The sequence below is a fragment of the Taudactylus pleione genome, unplaced genomic scaffold (assembly GCF_031769625.1).
Source record: "Taudactylus pleione unplaced genomic scaffold, aTauple2 ptg002170l, whole genome shotgun sequence".
NCBI lineage: Eukaryota > Metazoa > Chordata > Amphibia > Anura > Myobatrachidae > Taudactylus > Taudactylus pleione.
The window spans coordinates 220484-237222 of NW_028286564.1; the positions used below are offsets into that span (position 1 = coordinate 220484).

The 16739-nt window shown below is 49.7% G+C and overlaps 1 protein-coding gene across 1 annotated transcript in view; it reads left to right on the top strand.

Annotated features, from left to right (window-relative positions):
- LOC148433693 (proton-coupled zinc antiporter SLC30A2-like) overlaps nucleotides 1–16739 on the top strand; it is a 104448-nt gene that overhangs the window by 37012 nt on the left and 50697 nt on the right. Inside the window, exons 5-6 of the mRNA XM_088465826.1 lie at nucleotides 7062–7272; nucleotides 10178–10283. Coding sequence (XP_088321952.1) covers nucleotides 7062–7272; nucleotides 10178–10283 — 317 coding nt within the window. The remainder of the gene's footprint in view (nucleotides 1–7061; nucleotides 7273–10177; nucleotides 10284–16739) is intronic.

Sequence of the window (16739 nt, forward strand, 5' to 3'; positions counted from 1 at the left end):
CTTACACTCCATATTCCCTAACACATACATATATACACACACACACATACACACTAGGGGTTAATTTGTGTTGGGAGCCAATTAACCTACCAGTATATTTTTGGAGTGTGGGAGGAAACCCACGCAAGCACAGGGAGAATATACAAACTCCACACAGTTAGGGCCATGGTGTAAATTGAACCCATGACCTCAGTGCTGTGATTCAGTAATGCTAACCATTACACCCGCTGTGCTGCCCCAGTGTACACTTACTCCTGTACGAGTCACTGAGATAACATAGAAACACCACAACTCCCAGGAGAGAGTCCAGTGATGGAACACAAAGTGCAACATGGAGCTCTAATATATATATATATATATATATATATAATGTATATCTATCATCAACACCTTTCTGTATCATACATATACCTGTAGGTTACATTCAGCTCTAACATAAACAATTATTATAATATTGCTCAATGTCTCAGATTAGAGGGTGGGTTGCGATCATAAAGTCCTATCCTAGACCCCGCCCTTCTTCCTGGTGTGACCTGCCCCCATGCTGACCACCCAATGATAATGTGACAGCAAATCTATATATAATCATCTTATTTCCAGCTCATACATTCTAAAAATTAAAGGAAAGTTTTACAGTGACTGGTGCTAGAGTGACTGGATGGTTCTACTCTGGTGCTAGAGTGACTGGATGGTTCTACTCTGGTGTTAAGAGTGACTGGATGGTTCTACTCTGGTGTTAAGAGTGACTGGATGGTTCTTCTTTGGTGCTCAAGTGACTGGATGGTCCTTTGAGATTACATTGGTGCTAGAGTGACTGGATGGTTCTCCTTTGGTGCTCGAGTAACTGGATGGTCCTCTGACATTACTCTGGTGCTAGAGTGACTGCATTGTTCTATGTTGGCATTACAGCGACCAGTTGGTTATACTCTGACAGTAGAATGACTAGATGGTTTTTTTCTGATGGTAGAGTGACCAGATGGGTCATTACAGATGGTAGATTGAATAGAAGGTTCTTCTTTGACAGTAGAATGACCAGATGACACTACTTTGGCGTTACTGTTACCTATTACTCTGGCGTTACAGTGTCCAGATGACACTACTCTGGCGTTACAGTGATCAGATGGTACTACTCTGGCGTTACAGTGATCAGATGGTACTACTCTGGCGTTACAGTGATCAGATAGTACTACTCTAGCGTTACAGTGACCAGATGGTACTACTCTGGCGTTACAGTGATCAGATGGTACTACTCTGGCGTTACAGAGACCAGATAGTACTACTCTGGCGTTACAGTGACCAGATGGTACTACTCTGGCGTTACAGTGACCAGATGGTACTACTCTGGCGTTACAGTGACCAGATGGTACTACTCTGGCGTTACAGTGACCAGATGGTACTACTCTGGCGTTACAGTGACCAGATGACACTACTCTGGCGTTACAGTGACCAGATGACACTACTCTGGCGTTACAGAGACCAGATGGTACTACTCTGGCGTTACAGTGACCAGATGGTACTACTCTGGCGTTACAGTGATCAGATGGTACTACCATGGCGTTACAGTGACCAGATGGTACTACCATGGCGTTACAGTGACCAGATGGTACTACTAATGATCGTGTGACCATTACGGTGAGCAGGAAATGATCGGTGTAATGAGATGAGGCTGTGACCGTTGCCATGAGCATGAGATGATCGGTGTAATGAGATGAGGCTGTGACCATTACGGTGAGCAGGAAATGATCGGTGTAATGAGAGGAGGCTGTGAACGTTACGGTGAGCAGGAAATGATCGGTGTAATGAGAGGAGGCTGTGACCGTTACGGTGAGCAGGAAATGATCGGTGTAATGAGAGGAGGCTGTTACCGTTACGGTGAGAATGAGATGATTGGTGTAATGAGATGAGGCTGTGACCGTTACGGTGAGCAGGAAACGATCGGTGTAATGAGAGGAGGCTGTGGACGTTACGGTGAGCATGAGATGATCGGTGTAATGAGATGAGGCTGTGACCGTTACGGTGAGCAGGAAATGATCGGTGTAATGAGAGGAGGCTGTGACCGTTATGGTGAGCAGGAAACGATTGGTGTAATGAGATGAGGCTGTGACCGTTACGGTGAGCAGGAAATGATTGGTGTAATGAGAGGAGGCTGTGACCGTTATGGTGAGCAGGAAACGATTGATGTAATGAGATGAGGCTGTGAACGTTACGGTGAGCAGGAAACGATCGGTGTAATGAGAGGAGGCTGTGAACGTTACGGTGAGCAGGAAACGATTGGTGTAATGAGATGAGGCTGTGAACGTTACGGTGAGCAGGAAACGATCGGTGTAATGAGATGAGGCTGTGGACGTTACGGTGAGCATGAGATGATCGGTGTAATGAGATGAGGCTGTGACCGTTACAGTGAGCAGGAAACGATCGGTGTAATGAGATGAGGCTGTGACCGTTACGGTGAGCAGGAAACTATTGGTGTAATGAGATGAGGCTGTGACCGTTACGGTGAGCAGGAAACGATCGGTGTAATGAGAGGAGGCTGTGAACGTTACGGTGAGCAGGAAATGATCGGTGTAATGAGAGGAGGCTGTGACCATTACGGTGACCAGGAAATGATCGGTGTAATGAGAGGAGGCTGTGAACGTTATGGTGAGCATGAGATGATCGGTGTAATGTGATGAGGCTGTGACCATTACGGTAAGCAGAAAATGATCGGTGTAATGAGATGAGGCTGTGACCATTACGGTGAGCAGGAAACGATCGGTGTAATGAGATGAGGCTGTGACCGTTACGGTGAGCAGGAAACGATCGGTGTAATGAGAGGAGGCTGTGACCGTTACGGTGAGCAGGAAACGATCGGTGTAATGAGATGAGGCTGTGACCGTTACGGTGAGCAGGAAATGATCGGTGTAATGAGAGGAGGCTGTGACCATTACGGTGACCAGGAAATGATCGGTGTAATGAGATGAGGCTGTGAACGTTACGGTGAGCATGAGATGCTCAGTGTAACGAGATGAGGCTGTGACCGTTACGGTGAGCAGGAAACGATCGGTGTAATGAGAGGAGGCTGTGACCGTTACGGTGACCAGGAAATGATCGGTGTAATGAGATGAGGCTATGACCGTTACGGTGAGCATGAGACGATCGATGTAATGAGAGGAGGCTGTGAACGTTACGGTGAGCAGGAAACGATCGATGTAATGAGATGAGGCTGTGACCGTTACGGTGAGCAGGAAACAATCGGTGTAATGAGATGAGGCTGTGACCGTTACGGTGAGCAGGAAACAATCGGTGTAATGAGATGAGGCTGTGAACGTTACGGTGAGCATGAGATGATCGGTGTAATGAGAGGAGGCTGTGAACGTTACGGTGAGCAGGAAACGATCGGTGTAATGAGAGGAGGCTGTGACCGTTACGGTGAGCAGGAAACGATCGGTGTAATGAGAGGAGGCTGTGACCATTACGGTGAGCATGAGATGATCGGTGTAACGAGATGAGGCTGTGACCGTTACGGTGAGCAGGAAATGATCGGTGTAATGAGAGGAGGCTGTGAACGTTACGGTGAGCAGGAAATGATCGGTGTAATGAGAGGAGGCTGTGAACGTTACGGTGAGCAGGAAACGATTGGTGTAATGAGATGAGGCTGTGACCGTTACGGTGAGCAGGAAACGATTGGTGTAATGAGTGGAGGCTGTGACCGTTACGGTGAGCAGGAAATGATCGGTGTAATGAGAGGAGGCTGTGACCATTACGGTGAGCAGGAAATGATCGGTGTAATGAGAGGAGGCTGTGACCGTTACGGTGAGCAGGAAACGATCGGTGTAATGAGTGGAGGCTGTGACCGTTACGGTGAGCATGAGATGATCGGTGTAATGAGTGGAGGCTGTGACCATTACGGTGAGCATGAGATGATCGGTGTAATGAGAGGAGGCTGTGACCGTTATGGTGAGCAGGAAATGATCGGTGTAATGAGATGAGGCTGTGACCGTTACGGTGAGCAGGAAACGATCGGTGTAATGAGAGGAGGCTGTGACCATTACGGTGAGCAGGAAACGATCGGTGTAATGAGAGGAGGCTGTGACCATTACGGTGAGCAGGAAACGATCGGTGTAATGAGAGGAGGCTGTGACCGTTACGGTGAGCAGGAAACGATCGGTGTAATGAGAGGAGGCTGTGACCGTTACGGTGAGCAGGAAACGATCGGTGTAATGAGAGGAGGCTGTGACCGTTACGGTGAGCAGGAAACGATCGGTGTAATGAGAGGAGGCTGTGACCGTTACGGTGAGCAGGAAACGATCGGTGTAATGAGAGGAGGCTGTGACCGTTACGGTGAGCAGGAAACGATCGGTGTAATGAGAGGAGGCTGTGACCGTTACGGTGAGCAGGAAACGATCGGTGTAATGAGAGGAGGCTGTGACCGTTACGGTGAGCAGGAAATGATCGGTGTAATGAAATGAGGCTGTGACCGTTACGGTGAGCAGGAAATGATCGGTGTAATGAGATGAGGCTGTGACCATTACGGTGAGCATGAGATGATCGGTGTAATGAGATGAGGCTGTGACCGTTACGGTGAGCAGGAAATGATCGGTGTAATGACAGGAGGCTGTGACCGTTACGGTGAGAAGGAAATGATCGGTGTAATGAGAGGAGGCTGTGACCGTTACGGTGAGCAGGAAATGATCGGTGTAATGAGAGGAGGCTGTGACCGTTACGGTGAGCAGGAAACGATCGGTGTAATGAGATGAGGCTGTGACCGTTACGGTGAGCAGGAAACGATCGGTGTAATGAGAGGAGGCTGTTACCGTTACGGTGAGCAGGAAATGATCGGTGTAATGAGATGAGGCTGTGACCATTACGGTGAGCATGAGATGATCGGTGTAATGAGATGAGGCTGTGACCGTTACGGTGAGCAGGAAACGATCGATGTAATGAGAGGAGGCTGTGACCATTACGGTGAGCAGGAAACGATCGGTGTAATGAGATGAGGCTGTGACCGTTACGGTGAGCAGGAAATGATCGGTGTAATGAGAGGAGGCTGTGACCGTTACGGTGAGCAGGAAACGATTGGTGTAATGAGAGGAGGCTGTGACCATTACGGTGAGCATGAGATGATCGGTGTAACGAGATGAGGCTGTGACCGTTACGGTGAGCAGGAAATGATCGGTGTAATGAGAGGAGGCTGTGACCGTTACGGTGAGCAGGAAATAATCGGTGTAATGAGTGGAGGCTGTGACCGTTACGGTGAGCAGGAAATGATCGGTGTAATGAGAGGAGGCTGTGACCGTTACGGTGAGCAGGAAACGATCGGTGTAATGAGTGGAGGCTGTGACCATTACGGTGAGCATGAGATGATCGGTGTAACGAGATGAGGCTGTGTCCGTTACGGTGAGCAGGAAATGATCGGTGTAATGAAATGAGGCTGTGACCGTTACGGTGAGCAGGAAATGATCGGTGTAATGAGATGAGGCTGTGACCATTACGGTGAGCATGAGATGATCGGTGTAATGAGATGAGGCTGTGACCGTTACGGTGAGCAGGAAATGATCGGTGTAATGACAGGAGGCTGTGACCGTTACGGTGAGAAGGAAATGATCGGTGTAATGACAGGAGGCTGTGACCGTTACGGTGAGCAGGAAACGATCGGTGTAATGAGATGAGGCTGTGACCGTTACGGTGAGCAGGAAACGATCGGTGTAATGAGAGGAGGCTGTTACCGTTACGGTGAGCAGGAAATGATCGGTGTAATGAGATGAGGCTGTGACCATTACGGTGAGCATGAGATGATCGGTGTAATGAGATGAGGCTGTGACCGTTACGGTGAGCAGGAAACGATCGATGTAATGAGAGGAGGCTGTGACCATTACGGTGAGCAGGAAACGATCGGTGTAATGAGATGAGGCTGTGACCGTTACGGTGAGCAGGAAATGATCGGTGTAATGAGAGGAGGCTGTGACAGTTACGGTGAGCAGGAAATGATCGGTGTAATGAGAGGAGCCTGTAACCGTTACGGTGACCAGGAAATGACCAGTGTAATGAGATGAGGCTGTGGATGTTACAGTGAGCAGGAAACGATCGGTGTAATGAGAGGAGGCTGTGACCGTTACGGTGAGCATGAGATGATCGGTGTAATGAGAGGAGGCTGTGATCGTTACGGTGAGCAGGAAATGATCGGTGTAATGAGAGGAGGCTGTGATCGTTACGGTGAGCAGGAAATGATTTGTGTAATGGGAGGAGGCTGTGATCGTTACGGTGAGCAGGAAATGATTGGTGTAATGAGATGACGCTGTGACCGTTACGGTGAGCAGGAAATGATCGGTGTAATGAGATGAGGCTGTGAACGTTACGGTGAGCAGGAAATGATCGGTGTAATGAGATGAGGCTGTGACCATTACGGTGAGCATGAGATGATCGGTGTAATGAGAGGAGGCTGTGACCGTTACGGTGAGCAGGAAATGATTGGTGTAATGAGAGGAGGCTGTGATCGTTACGGTGAGCAGGAAATGATCGGTGTAATGAGAGGAGGCTGTGACCGTTACGGTGAGCAGGAAATGATCGGTGTAATGAGAGGAGGCTGTAACCGTTACGGTGAGCAGGAAACGATTGGTGTAATGAGAGGAGGCTGTGACCATTACGGTGAGCATGAGATGATCGGTGTAATGACAGGAGGCTGTGATCGTTACGGTGAGCAGGAAATGATTTGTGTAATTGGAGGAGGCTGTGACCGTTACGGTGAGCAGGAAATGATCGGTGTAATGAGATGAGGCTGTGAACGTTACGGTGAGCAGGAAATGATCGGTGTAATGAGATGAGGCTGTGAACGTTACGGTGAGCAGGAAATGATCGGTGTAATGAGAGGGGGCTGTGACCGTTACTGTGAGCAGGAAATGATCGGTGTAATGAGAGGAGGCTGTGACCGTTACGGTGAGCAGGAAACGATCGGTGTAATTAGAGGAGGCTGTGACCATTACGGTGAGCAGGAAATGATCGGTGTAATGAGAGGAGGCTGTGACCGTTACGGTGAGCAGGAAATGATCGGTGTAATGAGATGAGGCTATTTTGCTTTTTGTCAGCATGGCCTATATCCTGCACCAATCCACCACCCTCCATGGGCACTCTCACGGCTTGGGGTATGAGAAGATTGGAGACAGTCCGACCGGTGGTCTCTCTCTGCACCTGGGACCCCACTGCAACACCAGTGTCCGGGCAGCGTTTATCCATGTGATTGGGGACCTTCTGCAGAGCTTTGGGGTTATGGTGGCCGCCATTGTCATTTACTTCAAGGTGAGTGCGGAGAATGGGGAGATGGTAGGACCCAAGACTGTGGCAGGGTCTCTGATGTTGCAACATGGCACAGTGCAGTGATTAGTCCGCTGTAATTATTTCCGCATTGCACGCACAGAACTTAGGGCCTGATTTACTACCGTACACAGCTGCGAATACGCACGCAATCGCCAGATTGGCACTACGCATGCGTACGGCCACTGTGACAGTGACTACGCAGACCCATCGCAGTGATTGACAGGAAGTGATGTTTGTGGGTGGTGAGAGCGGTGTCCCAGTGCGTTCACATGCCGTTGCAGGGGCGTGCATAAATTATCCATGGCGATGCGGTACGCAGCCTCAGGTCTTATAGCGTGTGAGGAATAGAGCAATTTCTGAGTAAGGTCAGAGCTTGTGGAAGTGCGTGTGACTCTGCGATGGTACTCTGTTACCGATGGTTTTGCTATTCTGCTAAGTATTACGGATGTGTGTATGGTAAAATGGGCGTCCTCATGTAGGGCCATATTCAATTAGAGGCGAAAAGCGGGGACGCGCACGGAATGATTTCGCTTCTGACACAGGCGAATTGTTGGACCGGTGAAAATTGTCTGACTTTTCGCCTCTAATTGAGTTCCCCTCGTAGTGCTGAGTTTGCATTGCGATAGCAATGGATTAGCATACAATCGCAGTTGAGCTGTGTGCGTACGCAATATTGCGTACCGTAGTGAATCAGGCTCCAAATGCGACTATCTGCTCTTTGGCACAGTTGTACGCAGCTGTATGGCGGCCCCCAGCCGCATTGCTTGGTTTCATACCTGTTGCTATCACCAGTGCCCCAGACCTTACTGTATAAGATATATCTGACATTTACACGTATTCACTGCACTGAATCGCCCACCGGTTTTTATAGGCCCGTGTGTAAGCCACATTGTCACCAGTGGCGATGCACCTGAAATGCGTAATACCCCACATCTTCCGTACACTCAGTTCTGGAGCACGCGCATTGCATAAACCCATAGTATACATAAAATGGCTGCGTGTTCCCCTCCGTCCCGCTAAAGGAATAATGTGCGTGATCTGTAACAATTGCCAATTACTTTTGTGGAATGAGTTACTTGATTGTAGCCAGGAAGGAGAGGGGGAGGGTCCTAAATACCCAGGCCCAACATTATATGTGGGCCTTCCTGTATATGGTGACGCCCTCTGTCTCTACGGGGGCTGGCAGTTTGTCTCAGCACCCATGGGTGGCTGCAATTTGCCAACTCTTGATGGGATGCCTGAACGTTAAATCCCTGATGGCAAAAAAGGGGCTACAATCCTCCCGTGCTCTCCCAGCTCTGGGGCCACGGGAACAATCCAGTAATATATACAGGAGAGGAGTTATGTTACATCTATAGGATCTCTTATATGGGACCTGGGAACAATCCAGTAATATACAGGAGAGGAGTTATGTTACATCTATAGGATCTCTTATATGGGACCTGGGAACAATCCAGTAATATACAGGAGAGGAGTTATGTTACATCTATAGGATCTCTTATATGGACCCGGGAACAATCCAGTAATATACAGGAGAGGAGTTATGTTACATCTATAGGATCTCTTATATGGGACCTGGGAACAATCCAGTAATATACAGGAGAGGAGTTATGTTACATCTATAGGATCTCTTATATGGGACCTGGGAACAATCCAGTAATATACAGGAGAGGAGTTATGTTACATCTATAGGATCTCTTATATGGGACCCGGGAACAATCCAGTAATATACAGGAGAGGAGTTATGTTACATCTATAGGATCTCTTATATGGGACCCGGGAACAATCCAGTAATATACAGGAGAGGAGTTATGTTACATCTATAGGATCTCTTATATGGGACGTGGGAACAATCCAGTAATATATACAGGAGAGGAGTTATGTTACATCTATAGGATCTCTTATATGGGACCTGGGAACAATCCAGTAATATACAGGAGAGGAGTTATGTTACATCTATAGGATCTCTTATATGGGACCTGGGAACAATCCAGTAATATATACAGGAGAGGAGTTATGTTACATCTATAGGATCTCTTATATGGGACATGGGAACAATCCAGTAATATATACAGGAGAGGAGTTATGTTACATCTATAGGATCTCTTATATGGGACCCGGGAACAATCCAGTAATATATACAGGAGAGGAGTTATGTTACATCTATAGGATCTCTTATATGGGACCTGGAAACAATCCAGTAATATACAGGAGAGGAGTTATGTTACATCTATAGGATCTCTTATATGGGACCCGGGAACAATCCAGTAATATATACAGGAGAGGAGTTATGTTACATCTATAGGATCTCTTATATGGGACCCGGGAACAATCCAGTAATATACAGGAGAGGAGTTATGTTACATCTATAGGATCTCTTATATGGGACCCGGGAACAATCCAGTAATATATACAGGAGAGGAGTTATGTTACATCTATAGGATCTCTTATATGGGACCTGGGAACAATCCAGTAATATACAGGAGAGGAGTTATGTTACATCTATAGGATCTCTTATATGGGACCTGGGAACAATCCAGTAATATATACAGGAGAGGAGTTATGTTACATCTATAGGATCTCTTATATGGGACCTGGGAACAATCCAGTAATATATACAGGAGAGGAGTTATGTTACATCTGCAGGATCTCTTATATGGGATCTGATGATTAAGGTACATTGCCCACAATCTGCTAATCCCGAGTACCCAGGTAATGGCGCTTACAAACGTTTTCTGCTTCTTACAATTAACTCCTTCACCACCGCGCAGAACTGAATTGTGCATATTTGAATCTTTCTGAATGTCTATTTGTCCTCATGTCATTATTCATTAGAGGGAATATAAAACACGATGACCCCAGATTATTTCCATATTATTACTTCCAGCCAGAATACAAGATCGCGGACCCTGTGTGCACCTTCCTCTTCTCCATCTTTGTATTGGGAACCACCGCCACCATCTTACGTGATGTTTTCTGGGTGCTGATGGAAGGTAAATGGGGAAGTATTGGGGTGTCGGGTGCTACGGACCCAATAACTACAGGGAGGGGGTGAGATATATGGGGATGCCAGGGTGGTTGGTAACATGGCTGATAACAGGATGGGGGGCAGCATGGAGGCGCTTAGTGGGGGTGATGACGGCAGATATGATGTGGAGGAAGCGATTAGACCTTACAGTGTAGGGACTGGACAATACACGGGCGTTCCTTTCTGCGGGTTATGCGGCTGATACAGTGCTGGACGCAAGTAGGACGCAATTGTGCTCTGACTTCATGCACAGATTTATCCATGCGCCAAGTTGTAGGTGTCAGTGCGTCCGCTCGGCCATCCTTCTCAGCGCACTGCGCCAGCGCCACACCTGGACATCACACATCTCTATGCAGTGAAAATGCAGCGTAGACCCCAGTTACGCCCCCTTCAGTAAGAAGCCTCTGAGATGGCCGCAGTTACTCACAGTGCTAATAATCACAAGTTCCAGCCCCAGAACGGACTCTCCATCAGCCCCCAGGACTGTAATACAGAGACATAGTGATGCTGAGGGGTTTTATCCTCTATTTATCAGCTGAAACTAACAAATCCTTCTGTATGTGTACAGTACATTACACTCGGTATATAATACTGGCAGCTTATACACACATTATATATTTACACGGTGTATACAGATCTGATACCTGTATCTGTATGTCACTATACCCATCTGTCCTGTTAACCCCCCACCTTTTTATTAACACGTTCCCCTCCCTCACCTGTGTAGTAACATATTCACCTCTCACTGCTGCTATAAAACATTTTCCACTCTCACCTCTGTAGTAACACATTCCCCTCCCTCACCTCTGTAGTAACACATTCCCCTCCCTCACCTCTGTAGTAACACATTCCCCTCCCTCACCTGTATAGTAACACATTCCCCTCCCTCACCTGTATAGTAACACATTCCCCTCCCTCACCTGTGTAGCAACACATTCCCCTCCCTCACCTGTGTAGTAACACATTCCCCTCCCTCACCTCTGTAGTAACACATTCCCCTCCCTCCCCTGTGTAGTGACACTTCCCCCTCCTTCACCTGTGTAGTAACACATACTCTCCCTTCACCTCCGTAGTAACACATACTCTCCCTTCACCTCCGTAGTAACACATTCCCCTCCTTCACCTCTGTAGTAACACATTCCCCTCCTTCCCCTGTGTAGTGACACATTCCCCTCCCTCCCCTGTGTAGGGACACTTTCCCCTCCCTCCCCTGAGTAGTAACACATTCCCCTCTCACCTGTGTAGTAACACATTCCCCTCCCTCACCTGTGTAGCAACACATTCCCCTCCCTCACCTGTGTAGCAACACATTCCCCTCCCTCACCTGTGTAGCAACACATTCCCCTCCTACACCCCTCTCACCTGTGTAGTAACATATTCACCTCTCACTGCTGCTATAACACATTTTCCACTCTCACCTCTGTAGTAGCACATTCCCCTCCCTCACCTGTATAGTAACACATTCCCCTCCCTCACCTGTATAGTAACACATTGCCCTCCCTCACCTGTGTAGCAACACATTCCCCTCTCACCTCTGTAGTAACACATTCCCCTCCCTCACCTGTGTAGCAACACATTCCCCTCCCTCACCTCTGTAGCAACACATTCCACTACTACACCTCTGTAGTAACACATTCCCCTCTCACCTGTGTAGTGACACTTCCCCCTCCTTCACCTGTGTAGTAACACATACTCTCCCTTCACCTCCGTAGTAACACATACTCTCCCTTCACCTCCGTAGTAACACATTCCCCTCCTTCACCTCTGTAGTAACACATTCCCCTCCTTCCCCTGTGTAGTGACACTTTCCCCTCCCTCCCCTGTGTAGTGACACTTTCCCCTCCCTCCCCTGTGTAGTAACACATTCCCCTCTCACCTGTGTAGTAACACATTCCCCTCCCTCACCTGTGTAGCAACACATTCCCCTCCCTCACCTGTGTAGCAACACATTCCCCTCCCTCACCTGTGTAGCAACACATTCCCCTCCTACACCTCTGTAGTAACACATTCCCCTCTCACCTGTGTAGTAACACATTCCCCTCCTACACCTCTGTAGTAACACATTCCCCCCTCTCACCTGTGTAGTAACATATTCACCTCTCACTGCTGCTATAACACATTTTCCACTCTCACCTCTATAGTAGCACATTCCCCTCCCTCACCTGTATAGTAACACATTGCCCTCCCTCACCTGTGTAGCAACACATTCCCCTCTCACCTCTGTAGTAACACATTCCCCTCCCTCACCTGTGTAGCAACACATTCCCCTCCCTCACCTCTGTAGCAACACATTCCACTACTACACCTCTGTAGTAACATATTCCCCTCTCACCTGTGTAGTGACACTTCCCCCTCCTTCACCTGTGTAGTAACACATACTCTCCCTTCACCTCCGTAACACATACTCTCCCTTCACCTCCGTAGTAACACATTCCCCTCCCTCACCTGTGTAGCAACACATTCCCCTCCCTCACCTGTGTAGCAACACATTTCACTACTACACCTCTGTAGTAACACATTCCCCTCTCACCTCTGTAGTAACACATTCCCCCCCTCACCTGTGTAGTAACACATTCCCCTCTTACACCTCTGTAGTAACACATTCCCCCCTCTCACCTGTGTAGTAACACATTCCTCTCCCATACCTGTGTAGTAACACATACTCTCCCTTCACCTCCATAATAACACATTCCCCTCCTTCATCTGTGTAGTAACACATTCCACTCCCTCCCCTGTGTAGTGACACTTCTCCATCCTTCACCTGTGTAGTAACACATACTCTCCCTTCACCTCCGTAGTGACACATACTCTCCCTTCACCTCCGTAGTGACACATTCCCCTCCCTCCCCTGTGTAGTGACACTTCCCCTCTCTCCCCTGTGTAGTGACACATTCCCCTCCCTCCCCTGTGTAGTGACACTTCCCCTCCCTCCCCTGTGTAGTGACACTTCCCCTCTCTCCCCTGTGTAGTGACACTTTCCCTCTCTCCCCTGTGTAGTGACACTTCCCCTCTCTCCCCTGTGTAGTGACACTTCCCCCTCCTTCCCCTGTGTAGTGACACTTCCCCTCCCTCCCCTGTGTAGTGACACTTCCCCTCCCTCCCCTGTGTAGTGACACTTCCCCCTCCTTCCCCTGTGTAGTGACACTTTCCCTCTCTCCCCTGTGTAGTGACACTTCCCCTCCCTCCCCTGTGTAGTGACACTTCCCCCTCCTTCCCCTGTGTAGTGACACTTCCCCTCCCTCCCCTGTGTAGTGACACTTCCCCTCTCTCCCCTGTGTAGTGACACTTCCCCCTCCTTCCCCTGTGTAGTGACACTTCCCCTCTCTCCCCTGTGTAGTGACACTTTCCCTCTCTCCCCTGTGTAGTGACACTTCCCCCTCCTTCCCCTGTGTAGTGACACTTCCCCTCCCTCCCCTGTGTAGTGACACTTCCCCTCTCTCCCCTGTGTAGTGACACTTCCCGCACCTACCTTCCCCTGTGTAGTGACACTTCCCCTCTCTCCCCTGTGTAGTGACACTTCCCCCTCCTTCCCCTGTGTAGTGACACTTCCCCCTCCTTCCCCTGTGTAGTGACACTTCCCCTCTCTCCCCTGTGTAGTGACACTTTCCCTCTCTCCCCTGTGTAGTGACACTTCCCCTCTCTCCCCTGTGTAGTGACACTTCCCCTCTCTCCCCTGTGTAGTGACACTTCCCCTCCCTCCCCTGTGTAGTGACACTTCCCCTCCCTCCCCTGTGTAGTGACACTTCCCCCTCCCTCCCCTGTGTAGTGACACTTCCCCTCCCTCCCCTGTGTAGTGACACTTCCCCCTCCTTCCCCTGTGTAGTGACACTTCCCCCTCCTTCCCCTGTGTAGTGACACTTCCCCTCTCTCCCCTGTGTAGTGACACTTTCCCTCTCTCCCCTGTGTAGTGACACTTCCCCTCTCTCCCCTGTGTAGTGACACTTTCCCTCTCTCCCCTGTGTAGTGACACTTCCCCTCTCTCCCCTGTGTAGTGACACTTCCCCTCCCTCCCCTGTGTAGTGACACTTCCCCTCCCTCCCCTGTGTAGTGACACTTCCCCCTCCTTCCCCTGTGTAGTGACACTTCCCCCTCCTTCCCCTGTGTAGTGACACTTTCCCTCTCTCCCCTGTGTAGTGACACTTCCCCTCCCTCCCCTGTGTAGTGACACTTCCCCCTCCTTCCCCTGTGTAGTGACACTTCCCCTCCCTCCCCTGTGTAGTGACACTTCCCCTCTCTCCCCTGTGTAGTGACACTTCCCCCTCCTTCCCCTGTGTAGTGACACTTCCCCTCTCTCCCCTGTGTAGTGACACTTCCCCCTCCTTCCCCTGTGTAGTGACACTTTCCCTCTCTCCCCTGTGTAGTGACACTTCCCCTCCCTCCCCTGTGTAGTGACACTTCCCCCTCCTTCCCCTGTGTAGTGACACTTCCCCTCCCTCCCCTGTGTAGTGACACTTCCCCTCTCTCCCCTGTGTAGTGACACTTCCCCCTCCTTCCCCTGTGTAGTGACACTTCCCCTCTCTCCCCTGTGTAGTGACACTTCCCCCTCCTTCCCCTGTGTAGTGACACTTTCCCTCTCTCCCCTTTGTAGTGACACTTCCCCTCCCTCCCCTGTGTAGTAACACATTCCCCTCTCTCACCTGTGTAGTAACACATTCCCCTCTCTCACCTGTGTAGTAGCACATTCCCCTCCCTCACTCTACAAATAGGGGAGCTACACCAGCTGCCAGTGATGTTTGGCAGCACTTGGGGTGACATTTGGTGACTATAATCTGTGCTGCAGCCAGGATGAGACAGTCAGGGCATTGCACAGGGGGAGGAGACATTTTAGCCCTTTTCACTCCCTTAGGGGTGGAATTAGTGGTCACCTACGTCATAGAAGGAATATTCTTGCCGATTTTCATGTTTCTAGGTGCAGGGGTTTGGGCTGGGCGTTTAGGAGTCAGGACATTTGATTTTATATATATAAATTGATCAGTACTGGAAACAATCTGGAATTAGGGCAGCTGCAGTCATACGTTGGGGTATTAAAGATGAAAATGACAATGATAGGAGAGAAATGGGATGAGGACCATTAAGCAGACACAAGACGTAGGGCAGAGATGGCTGATACTGCGGCAGACGCCGGTATTCATGTAAATGGACAAAGTTTTTCAACTGTTCATGCATTAGTTACAAAACTATTGCACAGTGCATGCGTCCCACAGTGTGTGTGTGTATGTACAGAGTGTCACACAGTGCATGCGTCCCATGGTGTGTGTGTACAGAGTATCGTACAGTGCATGCGTCCCATGGTGTGTGTGTGTACAGAGTGTCATACAGTGCATGCGTCCCACGGGGTGTGTATGTACAGAGTGTCGCACAGCGCATGCGTCCCACGGGGTGTGTGTGTACAGAGTGTCGCACAGCACATGCGTCCCACGGGGTGTGTATGTACAGAGTGTCGCACAGCGCATGCGTCCCATGGTGTGTGTGTATACAGAGTGTCGTACAGTGCATGCGTCCCATGGTGTGTGTGTATGTACAGAGTGTCGCACAGCACATGCGTCCCATGGTGTGTGTGTGTGTGTACAGAGTGTCGTACAGTGCATGCGTCCCACGGGGTGTGTGTGTGTGTGTGTACAGAGTCGCCCACAGCTATTGCGAGTGGCCAGGATGATGGTCGCGATGGTCAAGACCATCGCAACCATCGGGGCTTGCGATGAGACCCTTGTGGTAGGGTCTCGTGGCCGCAAGCCCCAGAGAGTTTCCGGCTCTAATAGAGCCGGAAGCTCTCCCACTGACATCACTGGTGATGTCAGTGGGGCCGCCCGCAAATGGCAGGCGTTCGCTTGGGAACACCTCCGTTTGTGAAGCCACCCCCCTGGCAGGCTGTCAATCAACATCGACAGCCGTCCCTTTTGTAGTGAGCCACGGAGCGAGAGAATTTCTGTCTCGCTCCGGGGCTTGCGCATGCGCAGTACGGCGCTGCGTGTGCGCAGAGCCCTCCATGGTGGTCTTGACCATCGTGACCATCATCATGGCCGCTCGCATTAGCTGTGGGTGGTCACCCACAGCTATACAAGCGTCCAGAAGGCCGCACAAAAAAAAAAACGCCCAGATTCAGAGCGTGCGCTCTTTCAGAGCGTCCGTCTCTGAATCAGGGCCAGAGTGTCATACAGTGCATGCGTCCCATGCTGTGTGTAAAGAGGGCCTGATTCAGAGCCGCTCGTAAGCGGCCGCTCGTTCGCTCTGAGCGATGTTCGCACAAGTGCGCATGCGTATGGGTCGTAATGCGCATGAGCAAAACAGTCATTGCGGCTGGAAATTGTGCGCTCGTAAAACAGCGAGGACCCGGGGTACCATGCGAGAGAGAGCTATAACCTTTCTGCCTTTCTCAAGGTGGTATACGGCGAAAGGGCGAAAATAACGCATGTATAATGCC